This window comes from Micropterus dolomieu, linkage group LG06, assembly GCF_021292245.1.
Source record: "Micropterus dolomieu isolate WLL.071019.BEF.003 ecotype Adirondacks linkage group LG06, ASM2129224v1, whole genome shotgun sequence".
Taxonomy (NCBI): domain Eukaryota; kingdom Metazoa; phylum Chordata; class Actinopteri; order Centrarchiformes; family Centrarchidae; genus Micropterus; species Micropterus dolomieu.
Genome location: NC_060155.1, coordinates 26490842 through 26516074, shown reverse-complemented (window position 1 = coordinate 26516074; position 25233 = coordinate 26490842). Strand labels below are relative to the sequence as shown.

Here is a 25233-nt window from a genome sequence, read left to right as displayed (position 1 = left end):
ATGTTTTTCATAACAAACTTAATGCAACTGTTTACATGAGCATAATGCAAGGCCACATTTGTCAGTTTTGTTGACTTATGATGGGGTCAGAACTGCTGTCATAAGTAAGTATATTGTATGTAGCCAAGAAGAGCAGTCCCATAGCATGAGGGAAAATACCTGCACACTGACAAAAGAAGACAGAGATGGCTCATTACATGCAAAAAATAATAATTTTATTGCGTGTGAAAAAATTTTAATTTAGGAAAAAGTGAACATTTCACTCTTAGCACCACTGTCAGCAAATCATCAAAGTAAACACCTTCTGTATCCGTCCACGTTTTTCAATGATTGGTCATTGCTGTTTGTTTGATAAATAATTTAAGTCTGAAGAATAAAACAGTTTGCAAGTTGGGCTGATCATGGTTTAATGACCCTAACATTCACTTTTTTTAGCTGATCAATCGGACAGTCCACAAACATTTCCCCACCCTACGGCCGCCTCAGTTCTCGCCCTAGAAAGCTGAAATTTGGAATGGAGGTTAAGTGTGTGTGCAGCCTATTTTGGAGGTGGTGGGTACGCTGGATGGTTGGATAATTAGGCAACCTTTCCTCAGGAGACCGGAGTTCGGTTCCCGTGTGAAGGCTAACATCAGTAATCTTAGTGTTTTTTTACATTTTGTAGGGTTTATTTTTAGTGTTTTGGGTAGCAGTTTGTAGCGTTTTCTAGCCTCAGCTAGCTAGCATTTGTGTTATGTTTGTAGCATTAGCTACTGTTAGTGCTAGCTAACGTTATAATTCGCGCTAGCTAACTATGTTACAGTTAAAGGCATTGACAGCCCCTCGATCCCTTACCCTAAACCTAACCATCACAGGAGTGTGTGTCTAAACTGTGACTGTCTATGTTGACCTGTTAACCCTATCTGCTAGCACAACGGCCTTGGCCATGTGTTGCAACGGGGAACAGAATGCTCATATGTCTTTTTGGAGAAAAAAAGCTCATTTATGACGTTTTGTGATTGATTAACATCAACTATCGACCTATTCTGTTGTTTCTATATGAGGACGTGTTGTGAAGATGTGTGTTTTTGTTCATGTCAAGTGGCTAAAAGGGAGCGTGGTAATGGGAGTGGGAATTGCCTGTCGCAAAAAGGCGTATAACATCCAAAAGGATTCACAGACTTGCACAAGGTTTTGTAAAAAAGTTAGTCATGAGCCAAAGGACAGCTGATTAACTGTTCATGCCAATTGGCAAAAAGAGGTGTGGCAGTGGGAGTATAATAAAAAAGGCCCATCATTACGTAAAAGCAAATAAACCAAAGAAGTAATGCTTAATATCTCTATGGATGCAAGTAATAGGTTTCAGACGGCAAAGGCTACTATGTGTTTACTGGGTAAGTTGCAAGCATAAAATGGTAGGCCAAAATTTTATCTAATGTAACTTAACAGTATTCTCCATGTAAGTGATGACGGAAGCTAGTCAAACCAGAAGAGAGACATTGTTCATATTAACTAATAATTAATAAGGTTTCCATGATAACAATCCTGGTACAGTTTATGTTTTGTTCTCGACTCACCTGTCTCTGGGTCACACTGGTGCTCACAAGGGTCCAGGAGGCGTCGCCCGCACAGCTCGCTGACCCAGGGCCCGCTCGCATTCTGCTGGTAGTACAACAAGATCTGGGCCGGGTTCAGCCAGTCTGAGGCGTCCAACTGGCTCCCCTGCAGCAAAATGAACCTTGATCCTGGGGGGGATGGATGAAAAGACACAGAACATAATGAAAGAATTCAGATGGAATATGTGTTGAAGAAGAGCAGGATTGGGAAATTAAGCAAATGGACAAGGGGGGTGAATGGATAGGTGTCAGGTACAGGGAGAGTGGAAAAGCAGGCAAAAATTAGAAGGAAGGAAGTAGAAAAGGCATGAATTAAAAAATGTAAAACCAAATAACTGTAACATACACATTTGGGCTCAAAGTTGATTTGACCATTTCAAAATGTCCCTTGATCTTTTGACATTTGACATTTATTAAAAAGAAAAATGACAAAGACACAGTGTGTTTTGGACCTTGGAACTAAAATATCTTCAGCTGAATTACACAGCAAGCAGAATATTTTCTCTAAAACGATATCAGCAGTGAGATTCTTTAGAGTTGAGATAAACTCAAACCCTAACCCAAAAACCTTCAAAATAAAATAGTTATGCAAAAGCAGAAAATAAATACTTGATTAAAAAAGGTTCAAGTTGAGGGGTTATTTGGCTTCAGGATGAACCTGACCCTCCAAACATTGTATTAAAAGTTTGAATCAACCTTCTCAACAACTACTCTGATATTTGAAAAATTATTATTATTATTTTGTATCACTAAAGTAGTTTAGAACCAGCCGAGATGGCCAACATTGAAGGCTCAACACTGAAGACAAAAATATTCAAACCGTGAGAAACATTTTAATGAAACACCTATAACAACAAGACTAAAACTGACGTTGGTTATTATTATCAGTAACCACAGGCAGCCAGATGAGGCATCCACTTTGTTGCCCTACAGCCAAACACATGCACCAGGAGGAGGAAGGCAACAGGGAAGAAAACAGAGGTTTGAATTTTGTGTACACATCTTTTAGGGTGTTTGGATGCATATTTGCAAGGATAAAAATGGCTAAGTTTCAGACAAGGTCATACATAAATAAATCACATGTTATTGTAGTTTGGACTGTTTAATGTGTAAATGCACTACAGGATTTGGGTGTGCCTTTGATTGACAACAGGTTTACTGATAAACCTTGTAATCTTTGTCCTTCCCATTGCTGCAGTGGGGAATTGTTTTATGGGCTCTCTCTCTCCATTTCATGTATTTCTTGCTGAGCTAACGATTATTCGGTGTACATTTAATCAAATTATGTTTAGGATTATGGCACACAAAATTAAATTGGCTACATCCTCTGGTGACTGTAACTGGATAGTAACTTGGTTAAAGTTGAAGGTCTGTAAGAAAATTTACTCTTCAGGTTCTTAAATATTTGTAAGTCAGCTTGCAACTGCTTTGAAAAAAATCCTCTTTAAAAAATACAATAACTTTGGCCAAACCTAAAATAAATAAATACAGTCACGGATCAGTTACCAGGAGACAGAGGCCCCAGGACACCTGACACAGCAGGTGTCACTATAATACCTGATACTGAGAGTTATCTACTGTGTGATCTCTGTAAATTAGCAGCAACACTCATTGACCAAAGCCCTGTCCATTTGCAAACATGGGATGCACTGGGCATTTGCTAACCCAAGCATATTTAATGACTTCTTGGCAGGCTCTGTGTGCCCTAGTTAGTGCCATCCCCTTTGATGATCCATTTAAAACTAGAGCATACGCTGCAAATGACCGGACGCATCTTGTTTGCTTAGTTGGAAGAGTCGTATAAACAAAAACTTTCAAACTTAAGACACCAATCACCAATGTTTTTGTTTTTATCGCACATTTGATGTCTTTGGCAATCGTAGGTATGTAACATTTTTGTTTTTGCATGATGAAATGGTTTCTTATATTAAACATAAATTCTTTGAGGTTGTACACAAAAGAATGTACTACCTGACTTCTGAAAAAAAACAACTATATATCAGAACATGAAACTGGAGCCATCTTGATTCAGATCACCTCAAGTGTGAAGCTCACAGGAGGCCACATATGCTTGAATGGACTTCCAGAGCAAGAATACGTGTAGTGAAATTGAAATGTAGCAAAATTGCATTATTTATGGGTAGAAAATGTTTCATTAAAAAATTGGAAAAAACATTAACAAAACAAGAGAAAGAAAAAACATTCAAGCAATAAGTCACCTACTAAAACCTTAGAAACATTAGTTTTTTTGGTTTCGTTATGTTCTTTTGCATTTTGTGTTTATTCAATACTTGACTGGATACTTGGGGTGAGTGTGCTGTTACACAGTTCGCGGCCAGCTCATGAAATCACAGCATTTTAGTCACTCAAGGGCTCATAAGGTTTGTTACAGGAAGAATGTTGAAAATACAAATTCTCCAAATGGCAGGTGTTGAAGAAATATTGCGAGCCAGATTCAGGTGTGAAGAAGAAACTGAGGAAGACTTAACATAGCATGGTTTATTGAGCCCAGCCGAGGAGATACAGTGCCAGCACACAACATGTGAACACATCGAATGCCAACACCAAATCTGAAGGATAACATCTTTTGGTCCCTTATATGTTTCTCTCTTACTCCTAGTACCTGTAGGTTTTCCTCTCAGGTAATGTTTAGCTGACCTTAACCTATAACAATAAATCTACCTGATGTTTAGACTTCAGTGCTATATCATATTGGAATCTATTACTAACCATGAGTTGTATTCTTATCTGTGGAGCAAAAGTTGTAAACATATTGATATTTGATACTGATATTTGCTGGCCATCCAGGACAGTAGTATAATAGCACATGCAACCGAGGTCCTCAGCCGCTACCAGTATGGGCAAGTTATGCGACTTAGACCACTGGATCGCAGTGTCTATCCTATAGTTTCAGATGTTATTTTGGCATGTCTCAGATAAGATACCCGTGGTAGCAGAAAACCTTCTTCCACAAAATACAACTGTGCTAAATACAATATGAGATGATAAACCTATGCCACATTTTACACCATCTCCAACTTAGTCATAGAGAAAAGTTTGTACTGTCCTTTGTTATGCATCTTGAATATCAGTAGATATTGTTATCCTGCGTAAATACAGAAACATCTCCAGATGATTACGTTTCCTGATGTGAAAGGCAAGGTGTGACTCTCCATTTATGTGCTTTTCTTCACAGTATTTGAAGGCAGACACATGCGCAGCTGTTGGCATTAATAGCTTCTTTCCCCAGTGGTAGAATCCAGATTTTCATCTGATTCACCATGACATCAAATCAAGTCTGATGAGATTGTGGAGACATTTATGGAAACATTCTAAATCGATCCCAGTTTTGTAATTCAACAGGCGAATTCGCCATCTTTCATCTCTCCTTTCAAAGTTCCCTCCCTGGACGCCTCCCTAGAATTTTAATAACTCCCTGGCAGGCCGGTGTATACCACCGGAAAGCAGCAGCGCTCCGAATCAAATCAGACCTCCAGATGATAGATGAGTGAGCCTAGTCACAGTCTATAATATATCTGGACTGCCAGCTCACTTCAGTGGCAGCTGAAAAATGCCAATGAGCCAGCAGGAGCCAGTGCTTGGACCCTGCGGTGCTTTTTTTTTCCTGCAGGTGCTACATTGAAATTCATTAGTGAGGTGGTTCAACATATCAGAAAGTACAAGGGGGAAGAGTGATGGAGGGCTTGCTGCGGCGGGTGGTCACTGCGACCTGGCCTCAATGTGCTCCGATGCTTTGAGGGCACATCTGCTGTGTGGTCTCACATGGGAAGGGGGTGGGCGACCTGGCATTTACCTTTGTCTTTGAGAGTCCAAAGTAAATCAGCAGCTCGATAGCAAAAAAAATGCAGGCCCTCGGTTTGAGAGATATAGCTGAACACCCTGGAGAGCGGCAGAAAAATGCCAGTTCAGCCTCCCAGGGTTTTGAGCACCCACAGAGGTGTGTGTGGAAGGGCTGCATCCACAATCTGAAGCTGGTGTAAAGCCTTACCGTCAGCGATGAGGTGCTCCGGCACATGCAGGATTACTCGGACTGAGAGGCTGCAGGAGAGGTGAGATGAGTAAACCAGGCCGATCACGCAGCTGATGACACTGATCAGAGTCAGGGTGGTCTTATTGATGGGACTCCGTGGGGAACCTGCTGCTGGAAACAAACACACAGCGGGGGAGTAGGGAGTGGTGGGAACAGCAAATGTTAGAGATATGGTAAGCAGTGACCACCTTCTACTCCCCCACATCCCCTTTATACCATAAACATAAATGCACACAGCCACATAAACATATACACAGACTGCCTACACAGGGAGTCATTTTACAAACAAGCCAAAAAATGGGCTTAGTGCCCATGAAACGGACCTTTGGATCAAAAACCTCAAGCCTTTGGGAGGTTTAAACTAGGCATAGCTCAGTGGCACAGAAATAAGGTTTACCTTTGAAGGGTATTAACATCCACACTGGGATGTGGGGGGAAAAAGGAGACATGGGCCTAAATAAAAATGGTTCAGAGGTTGTTTTGCAACCTTCCCTCTTTCCTCTGCTCTCTCTCTGCCAGAGCGAGAATGCTTCCCTTATCTCATTTACCCCAGAGCGCAACGCATAAAGTGTTAAACGTGACCTCATACCCACAGGGGGATGCATACATGCACTTATGCACACACACACACACAGACCACACAGTGACCTTGAATAAAGCCACACTATGTTTAAAGTGGTTATTTTTTTCACTACAAGAATAACTCTAGATTACATTGTCACCTTTAAATTACTCTGGCAGAACTTCCTCATTCAAAAGAGGCCAATTGCAATCCTTTAAAACAAAAGCCAAAGTAGAAAGCTGACCTATCATATTATGTATAAAGCTAGTTTATTTAATCAAGAAACTTACCCAGAAACTGGATGTGGGGCATAATTCCACCTTTTTGACATCCTTTTATTTATTTGGCTAATGCTATTAAGAGTGGAATATTTCAATATTCACATCCTTCCTCTCATCATTCCTTTGATTTAAAGAAATACTTCTATCATGCCTCACAAATCATCCTCTCCTTCAGATCCAAACAGCATAGTTACAGCATTGTGTTGCAACCACTTGATTCTATTCTTATGCTTCGCTCTAATTAAAGGTGTTGGCTACACTTCTGGAGGCTTCGCCTTGTTTGTGACACCTGTGCACATGACGGGGGAATAATTGGCTTGGAGGCGTTGTAAAGGCTTGTAACGCCTTCTGACAGCAGCTATTATTTTGAGGGCATTGTCTCTTTATTTATTTTTTTCCCCCTATGTATCTCTTCCACACCCCATTACTGTACATCAAAGCTGTAAGGACATGGCATGCTGACAGATAAAGCATGCTGCACCACTTCACTTTGACAGCATTTGCACAGAATCCTCCTTAGAAATAATATTTGTGTGTAATATTATTTCAAAATATAGTGTTTTCCATGTCGTAAGATGCAATCAATATGAAAATATTCTGCACTGAAAACCTCTGATCTCATTGTCTTGTTTGATTTCAGTCAACAAGATTGTATGCAGATGCAATGAGATCAAATACATGCTCACAACCACTGTTAAAACATTCTACACACATGTAAGTATATAGACAGCATACTGTATTCACAGATTCTATGTACAGTATTTCAGGAGTCTCGCACACAAAAAACTAGCCATTCATCTGCTATATGAACTGTAAAGGTTACTTGTCATGCGTCATGGTGATGGTAATACCATCAGACGGCGGCATATACTGTCTGTAGGTGTATGAGTCCTCCTTACCCCCTGAGCCCCACGCGCTGTTGGCATTACCATTTCTCATACCTCGACTCCGGCGGCGACTGCGGTTTGGGTCGGTGTAAAAGGCCAGCTGAGGCTCGCTGTCTGCCTCTGTCCCAGAGTCGCCGTCTGGGTTCAAGAAAGTTGAACCCGCTGTTGGATTCACACATAAAGAAATAAAAATACACCTACAATGAGAGAAAAAAAAAAAAGTTCTGGACCAATAGAAGGGAGTTTGTCCTCAACTTGGCCTCCCAGAGATGGCAGGGAAAGGGCAGCCAGAACAAGCTGGATTCAGCATGGAAAGAGATCAGAGCATAAAACGTTTCTTCAATCAATATTTGAAATGTAGGCCAGTAGAGATGGAAGCCAAGCAGAACGTTAGTGATATCATACATTAACGAAAGGCATACTGGTTTAACATTACTGACAACTTTTGATTTAACCATTTCACTTACTGATCCAACGAGACTACATTAATATATATCCTTGAATGGACTAAAAGAAGACCGGCCATGACATCCTCATGTGGGTGCAGAAGTGTACACAATGCAGCGTCTTCAGTTTGGTCTGTGCTTTTTAACTGAATGCGTTCTTGCTGAAGAAGTCCTTGGGGGAATGCAATTTAAGTGAATTGTACCCCACCTTGAGCCATTTATTAAACATCTGCAAGGTTTGCCTCATCCAGTAAATATTTCATAGTGGATTTTGTAAGTATACTCAATGGACCATAAGTGATATAATAAAAAGAGTGGATGGTACAGATGTATTGCCATAAATGCTGGTAGCTTTTTGTCTTGTCAAATAAGACAAAGAGAAACGGTGTAACTATGCTGCCAGGTAAATAGCATCTCTGTGCTCCGGTGCCATTTGTACGGATTTGAATTAGGTAATATTCATACATGTGGTGCAAAAATGTTCCCTTTCTATGCAAACAAGCCTCAGTGCAAAAAAGTTAATTGACAAAAACTAATAGCCACATGCATTTGGAGTGAAATTATTAGCGTCTTCAGAGAGTTGGTGGTAACTGAAGAGCGTTCATAATGGGTGTCGCACTCAGACTTTCCAGTGATAACGGCAGCAGTGATTGTGGCCAGGCGAAGCAACAGCGCATCACAGTACATCATATGTGCACAGATGACACAGGCAGTACAATACCTGATATTCACCACAAGGGAATGAAAATGGAAATCAACATATAACCTGCTGCTGTGAGTAGCGGAGGTGAGGGTTACACACTGTAACACAGAGCAGAGTACAGAAAACAGCTCTCAATGTGCCCAGATGCATGAGAGGGAGTGCACAGTTAAAGCATCCCAAATAACAAATTCTGCAGAGTGGAGTCATAGAAAAATGAGAGACATCCTGTAGATAGAAAAGAATGGAAGAGTAGGGTGGGTTAATAAATAATCAGAATAGTTAAAATGAAAATTTTAAGATGCAGCTGCATTTACAAAAACAACTCAAATGTTGCTTAACCATGTCATGTGATAGTCTACTTTAGTACACTAAGAACAAACATCAGTGGGACCACAACAGAAAATTGCAGATGAACATTTAACAGATGCAAAACAATCAAAATTGCTGTAATAATATTAGCATTATCTTTTGTCAACTGGTCTCTCGGACAGTGCAGACAGCTGTTGCAAGTGACGTGCAAACCATGGTGCTATCAGTGGCCTAGAGAGTCCATGTAGCTGCTATATCACCAAGCTTTTACAACCACGGATTTTTGTAAATTAATTACACTGAGGTATTTTCGGGTTTGAACAGATATTTATTTCACTTTATGTAGTCTCATATCTTTATTCTTAACAAAAATATATTTAAAATTGTCTATTTCACCATTTTTCTGTGTTTTAGTATAATGTGCAAGGTCACTGCCACCCTAACCCTAACCCAGCCCTGCATCAAAAATGAAAAGGATTCAGAAAAAGACAACCAAATAAGATTATCCTTGTTAAAATGTTTCTGTTATGACTTTCTTCAAAACAATCAGATTTCTTATAAATGTACTTGTTGCTTCTTCCTGTTTTGTGGTTTGGATCAGTATTATTACAATAAATAATACCCCAAAAATTTTAAACCAAAACAAATTGCTATAGTTAAATTATTGTTTTATTGTCTACTTGTACTTATTTGCTAACTACATACCTATTTTGCACTCAGTTAGTCTGATGAACATCATTTTAACAGTGCTTATCATCCCATATTAAAGAACAACCAGTTCCGACCAATTTGGGTGTAAGTAAGATTGGGAAGACTGCAAATGTTATTCCATTTAAAAAGTATAGATGGAAAGAGATGGATGACATACATACAGTATGTAAGATTGAAAATGTGAAGACTAAATAAACAGCCAAAGACATATTTGGCTGTGGTTTTTCGTCAGACAGTACCAACATGACTCCTGATATCTTTTGTTTAATTTTACCTTTTTCATGTTGTAATTCCTGAAAATTGAATTCCACATGAAAACGAAGGGTGAAGAATGCATGCAAAGCAAATGGTAAAATACACAGCTCTGTTTGGGAAGATAATCCCACTCATGAGATTTAATGGTTTAGCATTTTGAATTTTGGTGAGATAGTAAATGTCCCCATCTTGCTTCAAAGTAGGACATACAGCAATCATCAGCACTGAAAAAAGCACAACTGGTCTGTCATTAAAGCTACAATAGGATCTTAAGGATGAGGGCTGATGTATAATCACATTGATAAACAAACTTCTCTTACAATACAATAATATCTTTCAGCTGAGTGTGTTTCAGCAGAGGCATTAGCTATATTTGGAGGGCATGTATTGAAGCTTGTCTTACAAGTGTTAGTGGATTGCGAATCACAAAGTGAGGGGGAAAATCCATCAAAGCAGCAAAGATTTGCTGCCTCAGTGGGATGTATGTGAACTGAAATAAAATTCATGCTAACGTTGCTCAGTGACAAGAGCTTTAAAAATCCCTAACCAAGACGCAGTGTTTGATTAAACTGGAGAAGATCCCTCCGAAAAAATGAGGGAATGAAAACACTTTGGAAGCAATGTCAATGTGACAAACAGAGAAGGACTTTTTCATGACAACAGCTTCATCAGCTTTTCATACTGTTGGTTTTAGAACAATATGCACTGAAGATATGAATGCATAGTGTAAATATTATTGGCAGCCATGACTATCTGACAGCACAGCTGTTGGCGTTGCTTTACTACACAAGTGGGAAGCCTTTTTTGATGACACCATTGTTTCCGCATTTCACACGACTGATTTAATAATAAAGCAATATTCACTGCACAATTTCCCCCCAGAAATGTTTACTGGCAGAGAAAAAAGTCCTCGGGAACAGTATTCTGTGTGCTATTAAAATTCTGGACTGAAATGAAGACAAAAACCCCTCCATACAGTGACTGGGGAAATGGAGCTACTTCTTCAAACATATAATAAGTTCCAATAACTACAAAATAAGAACAAATTGATAAATCTTTTAGATTAATTAAATATCCATCATGCAGGCACATTATATGTGACACTACACAATATCCCCCATTTGTAAAACAAATTTATTTTGATTATGATTTTGTCATGTTTGGTTTTTGGTTGTTCTGTTTCTGCTTTAATGTCTCGAGACAGCATGCTGTTCTACTGAATAGTTAAAATCACTATTTAAAACTGTATTTATCGTTGTGCATTAAGAAGTCTTGGTGGCGACATGCACAGGCTCTGAAGCAACGTCATAGGCTACGGTTGTGCCTGATCGAAATGCAACTACACATCAGGGCTATGGTAATATGAAGATACCATGTAGCTGCATAGATTAAGGAAGCTGCTGCGCAGGAGGTAGAGCGGGCTGCCCGTTTATCGCAAGATCGGCATTTCAATTCCCGGCTCCTCCAGGCTGCATGTCGAAGTGTCCTTGGGCAAGAATTGCCCCCGATGGCTGTTCCATTGGTGTGTGATGTTGGGAGCAGTTAGGCTCAGTGTATGAATGTGTGTGAATGAGAGTATGTGACGTAGTGTAAAAGCGCTTTGAGTGGCGCAATATAAATACAGACCATTTACCATTAAAATGAGAGCGTATGTTATCTTTGTTCTACAGAAAGCAAGTTAAAGTAATTAACCACAGGGCTTGGGATCAAGAAACATGTTGGAATATGATGGCCCATTTTCATAACAATCTTAAGCTGCCATTATCCTTGTGCTTGTCCTGCTTATCGGATGGCTGAATACCTTCAGACACCCCCTCCCCCTGCATCTTTATGACATTGAAAATTGGGGAGGTTGTGTCCAGGCTTCGGTAACTTTCCAAAACCAAAAACCAACATTCACGACATTTTGGTCAGCTCTGCAGAGACGGGAAAGAAGTCAGGTGTTGAACTTCACATCATGTCTCCCCTCTCTCTATGATGGCCAGCTTTTCACTACGCCTTCCAGTGTGGCTGTTTGGAACAACTATAAACACCTTTGATTGGGTCGGACAACACGTCGTACCAAGCTGTTTCGTTTGTGCATAACCCAACCCTTAATGTTGTTGCTTAATAAATTACTTAATCGATTATTAGAGCTGCTGTTAATACATTTTCTGTCAATCAACTAATCAATTCATCATTTCAGCTATAATGATATGCTACCCTAGAGAGCCGAGAATCTCACAGTGACTGCTGATATATAGGCCTGTCAGTGACTTACCATCACCACCGATACATTAAAGCCACTATGTATATAACTATGTGATTTTGCTGCTTTTGGTTTTAGAACAACAAGACACTCCTGCAGACTTTGTGTAATGTGCAGCCCATTCATCAGTTTCCCTGCGTGGGATCTGTGAGAAAAAATTCAAATTATGTCATGCTATTGTTTGTACTCTGTAATAAACCTCTAACTTAAACTCTAGTGATAAGATCAACCCAACAAACCGCCCGTTATTTGGGAGGTATTTTATTATGGTTTTCAAGTTCACACCTACCGGAAATTAAGCTTTTAAGTGGTTCTCTAAACATCTGAATAGAGCAGAGCTGTCAAGGACAGCATTGAGGCTGCACAAGTTTAAGACAGGAGTGAATTTAAAAGAAGCATCGGCTACAATTTAATAGCTCTGCACAGGAAGAACTTAAAGTGGTTCATAGAGCAAACAGCATGTCTCTCTGTGATGTACAAGAAGAAGAGTATTTTCGGAGGCAGTTAAGAGAAAATGCACCTTATAGCTTCTAAGGTGAGCGCAAGCTGAAACTTGCTGAAATAACATTTTAAGCACATGATCAAAGTCAAAATGAAATTTTTAAGTATTAAAATAGAAAATTAGCACATCAACTATGAAGGTTTACTACAAAGTTTGAAAATTTCCAATTAGCGGGAAGTGTTCTTTTAAATGCTTTCCAACAGTCCATTGTTATCACAGGGCTCACATGTTCAGCGTGGTGCTTACATCTAGTTAAACCTGCACCGTAGAAACTTTTGTCACCCTTTTCTGACAATGAGAGTAATTACACAACACTGTCGACCCCTACTTATGATGTGTACACTCTGCCATACTGAGTTGCTGCTGTTGCTAGGGTTGCTCCCCCCTTCAGCTCTGGCAACCCAATCATTGCTGGTTGGCATAAAACCCTTTGCTACTGGTTTGCCAGTGAGGGAATGTCGCCCCAGACACCAGATTAACAGAGAAAGATGGAACTCGTTTGGCAATGGCTAGCATGTAACGGACGTTCAACTATATGTAAAAGTCCCACACTAGCTTTAAGTTTTATCATAGGAGCAGGAAGGTCTACTGTTTCCTTCAACATTTCTACCAGGATGGCTCTTGAAATATAATGGTGTGTCCATGGCTTAAAGAGGAGAATAAACGTGTCTCCTGAGGAATTAAGACTAGATCTCACACAGCAAGTAGGCATATTCGTCAGCCTGCGCTATTGAACAGGAGCCAAAAGTTGCTGCACACAACGCTGCTCTTAAAACAAGACAGGCCCCTCTAAACATTCACTGCAGGATCTTCACCCACAACTCAGCATGCACGGCAGGCACACCAATCTCTTATAAACCAAAAAAGTTATTATGTCCAGTGCTCCACAACTCTATAAATATGGAAGGGTGCTGGAGTTGAGTGAGAGAGAGGGTAATATCACCAGAATTACAATCAAGAAACAGCAGAGGATAGGAGAGCAACAGAAACTACAACAGCAGTGATATCAAGGACAGCATAAAAACAACAATTTATGACAAATCCATTACCAACAGTATTAATTAATAAAGTAGCGTGAATTTAAAAAAAAAAAACTACAGAAAAACTACAGCAAAAGCAAGTCATGTCAGACAAGCAAGTGATTGCTTTTAAACAGAAAAATACTCGAGGTTCTTCCTTTAAAAAAAGAAACAGATCAAGTGCAGCAATTTTCCCCTGGACTTTATGTCCTCAGGATGTGAAAGTTGTGCTTCCTGTTCCAAGAAGACACTGAACACCTCAGTTTACAGAAAACAAGTTGCTCTTGAAAATATTTTCAGTAATAGAAAGCAAAGAGAAAAAGGTGGTGCAAATAGTAATTAATAAAACCTTAAGAAGCTAGTTACAGATTGCTGCAGATGCAATACTGAAGTTTTATTTAGTAAAACTGACCTTATAATAGTATAATATTGAAGAACCACAAGCACCACATTTTCCTGAAAACAATGTTATGAATTATGCACATAAAGATAAATTTTTAGATGTTCTACATAGCTGACTTCTAAATGTTGAATATAAGCAGGTGCAAGCAAGCGCTGATCCCCAGCAGGTGTCATAAAGAAAAAACTACTAATTTGTGCCCATGAATCAACATATAAAAATGTACTTACAAATTAATAAACTGTGCGCTCAACTTACTCAGTCAAATTTAATCAATGCTTTATTCTTGTGCACAAATTAAAAGAATATAATGTTGAATAATCGTTAACATATGTTGACAGGAAGATATCACAAATGTGGTTTAACACGCAAAAAGGTAAAATCCAATACGTACATATTTACCACTGTCCAAATCACAACCAAACTGGATTACTGTTTTCTGACACAACGTTCAATGTAGCATCATAACTGTATAAAAAAACGTATCAAGGGGAGGGCAAATGGATTTAATGCGATAACAATATTAATATAAAGGAATTAATTCAGTTAAGTATTATCAGCAGGAATCGTAATATGAAAATACAGCTAGGTTGCCGCTACCACTCTATGTGCTCCTCCCTTTTTGTTGTAGAACCTAGAACTTCAGTTTCTACTCCTACAATATGCAATTGAGTGTTAACATTAATGCAAAATAGTCACAGTACAAAATAAATTGACAATATACCAAAAACAGTTCACAGCACCATTTGACTAAATGTTAAATTGTGTGCACAAATAAAGCATTGCAATACCTGGTAATCTCTTAAGTGGTCAGACTGGAGGAGGAGCAATATGGGATCAGAGCTGTGGGGCAACGATAGCAAGGGAGCTGGACAACCTGGGACGGCGTAGTCAACCGGGTCATAAATTGGGTGAATTTGTGGAAGATACTGCAAGCTAGGTTGACCTTTCTCACTAGGGACACATACAACACAGTGCCATGCCCAGGCAACCTGTATACGTGGTACAGCTCAGAGGAAATATGTCAGCTCTGCAATGACCCCAATCCAAGCCTGCAGCACATCCTGTCCAGCTGTAAGACAGCACTGGTGCAGGGGCGATATGGATTGCGTCACAACCAAGTTCTCTAGGGTCATTTGCAGTCGGGGCGAGAGACATCTCTTCCATTGCTCCACCATCCCAAGATGTTCCGTGAATAATGAAGCGAACCATCAGTGAAGGGGTGGCACCCAGCTGATGACCCTGCAGCTGGTCTGATGGCAGCTTTCGCCATGCAAGTTTTCCTGTGTTGCTATATATTTGCAGGAGCAAAATTTAGTAAGCTTCACAAATTACTATCTTCATGTTCTAGAATGATTTCCCTCCATGACACTCACCGGGCACTGTGTAAAAAGGTCCACAAAGAAGAATATGTGATCTGGTAATTCTACAGTGTCGAAGTACAGACCAGTGTGACACATCAATGTAGAAACATTAAATAATAAGTGCAAATTATAACTGTAATTATAATGTTTTATATTATAAGGAATAAAAATAACAAAAGTAGTACCCATTGTATCATTACCAACAAAAAATGGATACCATCCAACTAATCCATCTTTTCATAACCAGATTTTAAGTTGTGGATTTTCTCTTAGTTTTGGTGTACCAGAAAATGACTCTGGCTAGAGATGTTTTAGTCAAGCCTACCTCCTGTGTTTATAACAGTACATCTTAGGTGTGAAGAAATATAACACACTTTCTATGTATTCTCTACATTTCAAGTAAAAAAAACAATCTATAAATTGTAACTCAATCGGATATTTTGACACATTCCAGACTTTCTCCTTCCCAATATGTGTGAGATGTTATTACAGGATCATAGTATCATCAAGTTTGCAAAATATCTGCAAATATATCTGTGGTAAGTTTGCAGACAAGCTTTAGAGAAGAACACAAGACAACATTCTGAGAGGAGATTTCTAATAAACAACAACACAGAATTCTGTGGAAAAGACAAAAAGGGAGAGTTTGAAAGTTTTAAGGTTTTGAAGTATCACCAACAAATGGCCTTCTTCTCAAAGAGAGGGTACGTCATCCTCCTTACACTGTGTCAGCTGAGCATTTATTCAAATGACTTTGATATTAAAAAGTATGGCATGAGGGCAGTGTGAGGAAATGTTATATTACCCACTGGGTAATGATATTAAAAGGCAAAAATGTTTTAAGAAATTTACTTATTAATTATAAGGATAAAATGACACAAGATGTGGAATTTATCCACATTTTTAAGCAACATTGTTGCATGGCAGGCTTCTAATTTAAAGTGACTCAGTAGCAGAAAAATCTCTGGGAAAATATTTTTACACGGCAGACATTTTGACTTGTTACAGCAGGAAAACCACAGATTTATCTTCTTGCATTAATTAACAGTTGCATTCAGGTTTGCTTTACCAATCCCACAGCCCTGCTATTGGGCATTGTTAACACCTGTGCTTTACCTGCTATGGCAGGTCAAAATGTCTGCTGTGAAGAATTCCATTTCTATAAAAAGGCCCTCGTTGGTAGTATTTCCATATGATAAATGACCTATAGCAACCAGCTACTAACAGCTTGTTAGCTCTTCTAGCTGGCTCATCTTCCACCTCTCTTGTTTTAACAATGCAGAAACAAGAAAATAATTCAGTTTCTTGACATGGAAAACTTGTTGGTTCAAATTTCTTCTTTTATGAAGCCCTTTCTTCCTTATTAGCAGTGACAGACAACAATCAGGTGTAATGAAAAACATTACTTCCACCTGTCCATTTCCTGTAAAGTCTGCTGTGAAAAAAGGCCTATACTAGTCTAGAATAGAGATTTCAGGGGCAGGTGGGGGCCATCAGAAAATTACTGGATATGGTCTGTGAAGAGAAGAGAAGGACTAATAAGAAGGTGTTGGAGCAAAACAACTGAGCACCTGTGGCAGTAGAATTTGTAGTTATGAAGTCACAGAAAAATGCTTTAGGAGTTCTTAATTTGTAATACACAGAATATGAGTTGTGCACCTGCAAAGAATTTAAGAAGGTGTAGGTGTTTGTTCTGTTGTGGGAGATGCAATGCAAGTTTATCACACGTTTGCAACTCCTAAAGCATTTTTCTCTTAGACTTTAAATTTACAGATACACCTGTGACTATTCTCTACAATTACAAATTGCTTAGTTTTTTGGTTTTTTTTTAGCTCCAGTAATACGTTCTTATGCTGTGTATGATGTAATAAAATAATACTTATTCTCAGTCACTTAATCTCATCTCAACACACAGACATGAATCACATACTGATGTCATTCAGTATGACTTACGATTCCCGAGGACATCATTAACTCTGATGTCCATCACAAATAAACATCCATAAATCATCTTAGAAAAAAAACAGCTTGCCTGTGAATCATCACATTTTTTCATCAAGTTTCCTTGAGTATCAAAGTGACATACATGGGTACACTGCAAGCAGGAACTGCTAATAGCTAATTTAGCATACTTTTAATAGTGTTTGCTAAATGTAAAAAAAATGGGCCCATTAAAATCACTGTCCAGTGCAGGTAATGTTAAAATCACCCCACTTACAAGAAATAAATCCAATCCAGGGCGTCATTTAGTTAATATATATCTCATGATATGACACCCTAAAACACAATCACACTCTTCAGTCAATTCATAATTTTTTATGTCATCTTTATGACTTTCTCATCATTGACGATAACTAGCAACCTTTGTTATGTATATAGAAGTACAATAACTCTAACATGAAATTGATCTTAACCACAAATCATTAACATTATACTGTATGGTCCGTGTTATGACCCTAAGGGTCATGTGTTTGGTTTGGGGTGTGTTCCCATATACAATATATTACTGGACAAAGCCACCCCACAGTTTTGAATGGAGAGCAGTGAAGCCAGTTTTGGACCAATAAAATACTACTACAGGGCCACTTCCTGTTGGCACCAGAGTCTACTGCGCACGATCACGCAGCATAACAACTGCAGAAACACCGTAATTCTGGTAGCTGTATAAATGCGCCAACAAAAAGTTTCATGGCTCAGTGTGTTTGTCTGACTCGGATCATCACTGATTAATCAACCCACCTACAAGGTTCACCTGTCAAACACCAAAGCAGCGTCACTGATTGCTCTGATAGTTTTTTTTGATAGCCGAGAGTTTATAATCTAAGGTTATATCTCTCATGTGCGACGGGGTGTCACAGGGTTTTGACGTCATTTTTGGGCCTACATGGATCCCTCCGTGCAGGCTTTGGTCGGCTTCGCTGTCCGATCTCTGGCTTACCCCCTTGTGTGTTCCTCGTCTTTCTCTGCTCTCCAAGGTAGTGGCCCTTCCCTCCATGCCTCAGCTGCATGAGAGAGTGGCAGCAGGTGTGCCTGATCACCACTCAGTGCCTGGAGGTTAAGAAGGCTTGGGTTTTTCACAGCACTTTCTGTTTCTTGTTCTTGTTGAGCCCACACTACTGGGCAGCCCAACAACTGAAAGCAGATCACAACCAGCCAGCCCAGCGGACAGTGGCAGACGTCTTGGTTTTCCGTGAGTCCCAAACCATGTGTCTGGTTTAGCCTCCTCAGTGGAGAGAGGACTTTTTATGGTACATTGTTCAGTTAGTGTTGAACCTGTGTTGATTATCGCCTCACTTGATTTGTCGCTTTCTCCTTGTGAGAGAGTAGTTTTGTGCTGGATTCTGTCAACATTGTAATTGTTCTTGGTTTGCACATAACCCTGACTTCCTGTCCTCTTTTTTTTTTTTTCCCCCCGGTTGTATTTTAAACATTGTTGTTGCTCCTCCTCCCCCCTGGACTTGCCATCCGGTGAACATAACAGTCCACAACTAATTAGGAATTAATTATACACCTGTTCAATAAAATCATGAAATACTGATGTAGGCCTAAGGCCGCTCCAGTCACTCCCTCTCACATTGTTTTCTCCCATTTGGCAACTTTGGCACTTTAAGTTGCTTTAGAAGAAACTCTGGAGTCCATTAAATGTGCTGACACACGGAGTGAAGAGAGGCACTTGGGTGTCATCAGCAAAAACGGAAAGAGTCATTACCTTACCTGCCTCCTCCTCACACAGGCACAGAAGTTGTCCACTGAGGAAAACAATAGCTCTGTCTGTGTGCATATTTTATGACAAAGATGAAAATAGTTGACTGGAAACAACAGCAACTCAAAACTGTATGGAGCAGATCTAATTGCCTCATTCCTATGCAGCTGGTTTTGGAGAATATTAACCTGTACCTGGAAGCACTGAAATTTCTGAAAATGGTATGTGGATTGTAGTAATCCTTTTATTTTCATATACCAAGCTCATACAACTGATACAATTTTATATATATAGAAATAATAAAAAGAATTTAATAAACTAACAGAATTAATAAGAAGGTGACCTTTTCTTTTTTTCTGAGCATGGAGGTGTAGTGTCAGTGGGTGGGCTGACACGGAGAGAACAAAGCAGATCAAGGATTTGTCTAACCTTGCACAGACGCAGTCAGAGAAAGTGATAAAGACAAAAACACAAGAGAAGGAAAGAAGACCACATACACCTAGAGCCTGTGGATCACTCCGTAAACACGTGGTTTTTAAGTTGTTGCTGGACTGAATGAAATGGAATCATTAGCATTACCTGGTGGCCAAAGATCTTAGAAAACTATCTTGCTTTTCCATGATATAAAGAAGAATTTCATTGGATTTCTAACCACTTACACTATTATTTTTCAGCCAGTATCTGTGTCAGTGTGCAGTGAAATAGCTTGACCTGCCCAACTAGAGGCCACGGCAGTGTAAAGCCACACCTTAGCCCAGCTCCCCCCGAGACTAGCTTCTATCTACAGGTCAACACACCGATAAGTGTAAAGACTATTAGACAAAGATGTATCTGCGAGTGCAATTGTACAACATTTTATTTAAAAGAATGCAGCAATTTGACTAGATGACCACTCTATTGATATAAGATGTTAAATTAAAATGTCAAAGCAAGTAAGATTTGAGAGACATAAGACAATTACAATGCCATGCTGGTTCTGGGCAAAAGGAATGAACAAATCCATTAATTATTTCCAACTACAAAAAAAAATAATATAGCCTAATTAATGCAAAAACAAAACAACTGACTTTCAAAGGGATAGACTTTATCCTTTTCTGTTTCACCACATGTTCTCTTTAAAATGTGGTGAGACACACACACACACACACACACTACCACCCAAGTATCATACTTAGCTGCATGCAAGTGCACAGCAAACCAAAATGGGCAGCAGCCCCAAGAGTACAGTATCAGTACTAGATGCAGAGACCGCATTAGAACATTTTAGAAGGATCAAAAGGAACGCAGTAGGTTCATCTCACAAGACAAAAACATAACCACAAAATAAGCTGAACATACTTTACATATTGAACCACAAAAGACTAAATATAAGCAATAGATATAACAATGCAAAAATGCACTCAGTAAAAAAATTGCAAACTATCCTCTACCACGGTCACCCCTGCCAAATGCAGCGCAGTTCAAATGCCACCTTGCTGAACACCTCTACAGGTGGGATGTACTCCATCTCCCGCAAGTCCACTTGCTAGACACTGGGGTTATCTGTACCTCGATTAGGAATTCAGACTGCCTATCTCCCAGTTGAACAGCTTCTTTGAGACTGTAGAAATTTTGGGCGACAGAAGAATTACCATTTACATTCCAAAGTAATCACTAGGAATGTGTGCCTGCAAATATTTAATTGGCCAACGCAGCACATTTCCGGATGACCTTGCCAGATTCACCCCACATTTTGTTGCCAGAACCCGTTTGTGTCAGAACTCCTGCTGTGCCAACACAGTGATCTCATTAAAATGAATGAGGAGGGTGTTTTTTTTATTTTTTTTTAATGTCTGTCTGAACACAGCCTTAGACCTTTTGACTCTTTCATCACTTTGGTGTAAAGCCTCACAGACGGGCTGGGAAGGTAAACATCACTGTGTTGTTTGCAGTTCACTGAAACCATGTTACAGGATTTCTGCCCACTGCAGTTTTTAATATTCCAACACCGCCATTTGGAGCTGCCACTGGTGCCTAGTGCCGCTTTCTGTTGGGTGTTTGGGGCATTCACTCTTTGTTCTCACCCTCCATTATTGATAAAAGGGTTTGCTTGAATGTTGTTTTCCTCCACCCTTTTTCTCGGATTTGAGCTGTAACGGGAAAGCCACCGTGGCTGCAGGTGTGCACTGAAACACTCAAGGTCAGACAGGAAGAAAGGGGGGAAAAAAATATATAAATAAAAATCTGCTTGCTCTGAATCAGGAGAACAAAATGTCTCAAGAGTCATGTTGGGTTTCCACTAGTTATGAATGAAATGTAATCAAAATGAATGATTGGTAGAACAAATACATGGGAGGTGGCTGTGATTAGCGCACAGATGAATACCTGGGTGTTGCAGTCAGGGTTGGGGAGTAATGGATTACATGTAACGGCGTTATGTAGTCAGGACACAAAAAAAGTAATTTTATTCCGTTACAATACAGAAAAAATAGAAGTAATGAGATTACAGGTACATTTTGTGAAATTGGGGATTACTCGATTACATTTTTAAAGCTATTCTCCCCACCCTGGTTGCAGTATTACAATTACATTCCTTTCTGACAGTTTGAAGAAGACGTCTGAATTACTGTGCATTATGTACTCTTTTGCTAGAATATAAAAGTTTATTTCTTGAGTTGTTCACAGTGACTTACACCAAAGAATGTTTTTTTAATTGGGCTGAGAATGACACATCCGTGCAGCTAAGTGTGGAGGGAAGGGAATTATGGTCTGAGGTCAACAAAAAATTTCCAAAATGACATTTAGAAAATGTCGCTGCCTTCTTTTTCTCTTGTTTATCATAATAGTTTAGTGTCTCTCCATTTCATTAACTGGCCCCTCTCTCTTTCTTCATTTCCTTGATTCCCTAATCTCCATATAGTCAGACTCTACAACTGTGCACTATCACAGCTTGGGCAGGCAGAGGTGAACATGTGGAAAGACAGGCGTTTGATGGTGACAGCCGTGAGTGCAAATGAATCACACACAAAATGTACTGAATGTTGAAAATGTACACTGATATGAATGGGAATATGGAAAAGACTATGGTTTGATTTGTGGTAGGAAAAAGGTGAGAACAAACAGAGATTTGTATGTTTAAGGTTTCACATTCACACCACATTCACACTAAACATTGTTATTGATCCATTGTTCAGGATATACAGGATTCTTCTCACAGGATACCATGCATTATAACATTGGGTTTATCCTCAGTGTCCTGCAAAGACCTTATATATCCTTTTTCAACATTTCTAACACAGAGCTGTATTCTTTACTGTATTATTGATACTTTTTGTTCAACGCCTAGAAAATGTCTCAGGGTCCTTGGGAGTTTGTCAAAGGGCATTTATGAATTTGTCAATGATGAAACCTGTGTGGTGGCTTTCAGTGACTCACTGTGATTTCTTGCCGGCTATGAAGCTGTGAGAGATAATCATTTTTAGATAAAATGTGCAGCTGGGTATTGATCAAAAAGCTGCTCCAAGTTGAACATCCACTGCCTTTACTTCATGCCTCATTTTTATTTAAATATTTCCACACTTGCAACAATTCATTTGGTGCCGTGGCTTTTGAGTAGGTTTTCGTAAGTGCTGGCCAAAGAAACATGTACCTGTGTATACGATTTCCATGAGGCAGCAGCCTATGCACATAAAAGTTAAATAGCCTAGTGTGCTCCATTATGTGCGAAATTATGGTGCAATGTAGGTACTATAATTTATTTGTGGCCATATCAGTGATATGTGATATGCACTAAAGATGATTTCATATCATTTCAATTTGAAACAGCCTAAACAGGTTGTTTGACTACCAGGGCTGGACTGGTAATCTGGCATACCGGGCAAACGCCCGGTGGGCCAACCCACCTTTGGGTGTGTATGTGTGTGTATATATATATATATATAACTGTTTTTTAAAAATGGGCCAATGATCAGCGCATAAAGCACAGACAGCGGCCCATTGGGTAATTTTCTATACTGACACTGGGCCGGCCTGAACACATCTCTTACTAGACCCCGCCCGCCAAATGCGCAAAAACAACAACATGTTTGCTACTGGGGCTGCAGTAGCTTCAACATCAGCTGCAGTCCCCTACATAGGGCAGGCACTTGAATTAGTAAAGGAGAGCCGTGGCCACTGACAGGCAGAGGAGGAGGCGTGTGTTAGCGAGTGACAAAGTGACAGGGCTGACGGAAAGAGAGAGCAAGAGGAGAGTCGAGGTGAAGAGGTAAGCATGGAGTAACTCAACCTGTAGGGAGGGAGCTGGGGTCATTTACGCTGGGGACATGTACCCACCACTTTTTGAAAGCATTTGTTAAAAATGTTCTGAAAATGGCTTACACCGAGGAATGGAAAAAGGTTTATTTGCACAATAAGCCTGCAATGCAATGTAAATATAGAAGGAAAAAAAAGTCACTTAGGCTAAAAACAATAATAAGCTACTGATTTCTGCATTATATTCTATTATGTTTTTATATTCTGAATTGTCACCTGCCACCTGAATTTTGTGCTTCCCTGTCTCCAGAAAATGTCCCCAGAATGCAGGAAATTAAGTGTTTAATGCTAAAAATCTTGGGGGCAGGACCCCCAGACTCCCCTATCAAATATTTCATCTATTCATTTTTTTTCCTAAATGGTAGGCCAATTAAAATATATTCTTGTCTTGTTGTCATGGTCCCAATCTGGTGCATCGTCACTTGCTAAGTGTTTTGTCACACCCCTAATCTGAGCCCTTAAATGGAAGGATGGTGTATTGGTGAGGGTTGTCCGACAGGTCACCATGCGCATTCACACTTGCCATCAATAAACAAAGATGAGCGACCAGCAAGTATGAGCAACCATGTACAATGTTGTACACCAGATCTTTAGCAAGGAATTCGGCTTTATACTGATCTAGTAATGTGTTGGTATGTATCACCCTGATAGTTTTCTTCTGCTTCTGAATCTTCACCGTCCTTCTGAAATTTAAATTGACTTTTTCAATACCATCTAAACTGGCTAACTATGCATTTACTTAATTTCCTTTGTGGTGTATGCAATGTCGTCTAAACACAAAATCTCTAAGACATTACTTGCACAAATGGCACTCCATATAAAGCATCCCGTGTAGACGGAGACGGATCACTGGAGCTGCTGCAGCTCTGCTAACACACCGCTCACACTATAGGCCTCCCGTGTAGATCCAATTAGAAACTTTTATATGATCAGAATCATGCTGTCTTTTGTAAAATGGAAAACCATGCACATTATTAAAATCAATATAGTATATTTTTCTGTACACAACATGTGAGGAGAATTCTGATTTCAGTTTGACTTTAAAGTATGCTATGTGAATTATCAATCGTCAAATTCAAATGTCTTTTGTAAAATAAAATTATTTCAAAACGGGAGCGCTAAATCATTGAATTTGGAGCAGAATGTGGAAATGATCAACATTTAAGTCAGTGTCTTTATGTCAAAAAATAAAACAATGTACTGTTGTATTTTTGCTGCTGGTTGTGGGTAGACGAACGGATCTATTTTCTTCTATTCACTGTCAAAGGCTAAATCTATGGCAGAGTGACTCACCACGAGTGTTGCTGGAAAGACGTTTGCGTTGGCTGGTGGAAGTGTTGTGTGGAAGCAAGGTGTTCTGCTGATGGTTGCTATCGATGGGGCTCGTGGCAATGATGTTGTCCTTGTATTTGTTCATTAGAGCCAACTTGGTGTTGTCACTCACTGTGGAGAAGTGGAATACAATTATGAACACAAGAAAATAAAAGCTAGTGGTAGAGGCACAAACTGAAAGTTTTCTCTCAAAAATGAGAAATCAGCCACTTGGAAAAACATGTTGTTCTTCGCTGGATGTAGGAGGTTTTAAATGTACCAAGCATAAAGTATAGTAATGCTAAGAAAACCAGCACGTTGTTTATTGGGGGAGAAGTCAAATAGACAAAATTAAAGAGTGAGTAAAGCTGGCATGAAATTAAAACTCATTAAGGGAATATACAGAAGGCATTTAAGTCTCAGAGGATGAAATGATCTATTTTGGTAAACATTAGGAGATAAAGTTTAGGAAAACAAAAAAAAAAAATGAGATCGTTACAGAATATGATTTCTTTAATGGAATCCTTAAAGGAATTATTCACCACATTTTCTTTGTCTTTTTGTGTGTGTGTGTGTGTGTGTGTGTGTGTGTGTGT

General features: G+C 39.4%; 1 protein-coding gene across 1 annotated transcript in view; it reads right to left on the bottom strand.

Annotated features, from left to right (window-relative positions):
• astn1 (astrotactin 1) overlaps positions 1-25233 on the bottom strand; it is a 398026-nt gene that overhangs the window by 281245 nt on the left and 91548 nt on the right. Inside the window, exons 6-8 of the mRNA XM_046052123.1 lie at positions 7389-7538; positions 5605-5754; positions 1557-1724 (exon numbers count right to left, since the gene is read on the bottom strand). Coding sequence (XP_045908079.1) covers positions 1557-1724; positions 5605-5754; positions 7389-7538 — 468 coding nt within the window. The remainder of the gene's footprint in view (positions 1-1556; positions 1725-5604; positions 5755-7388; positions 7539-25233) is intronic.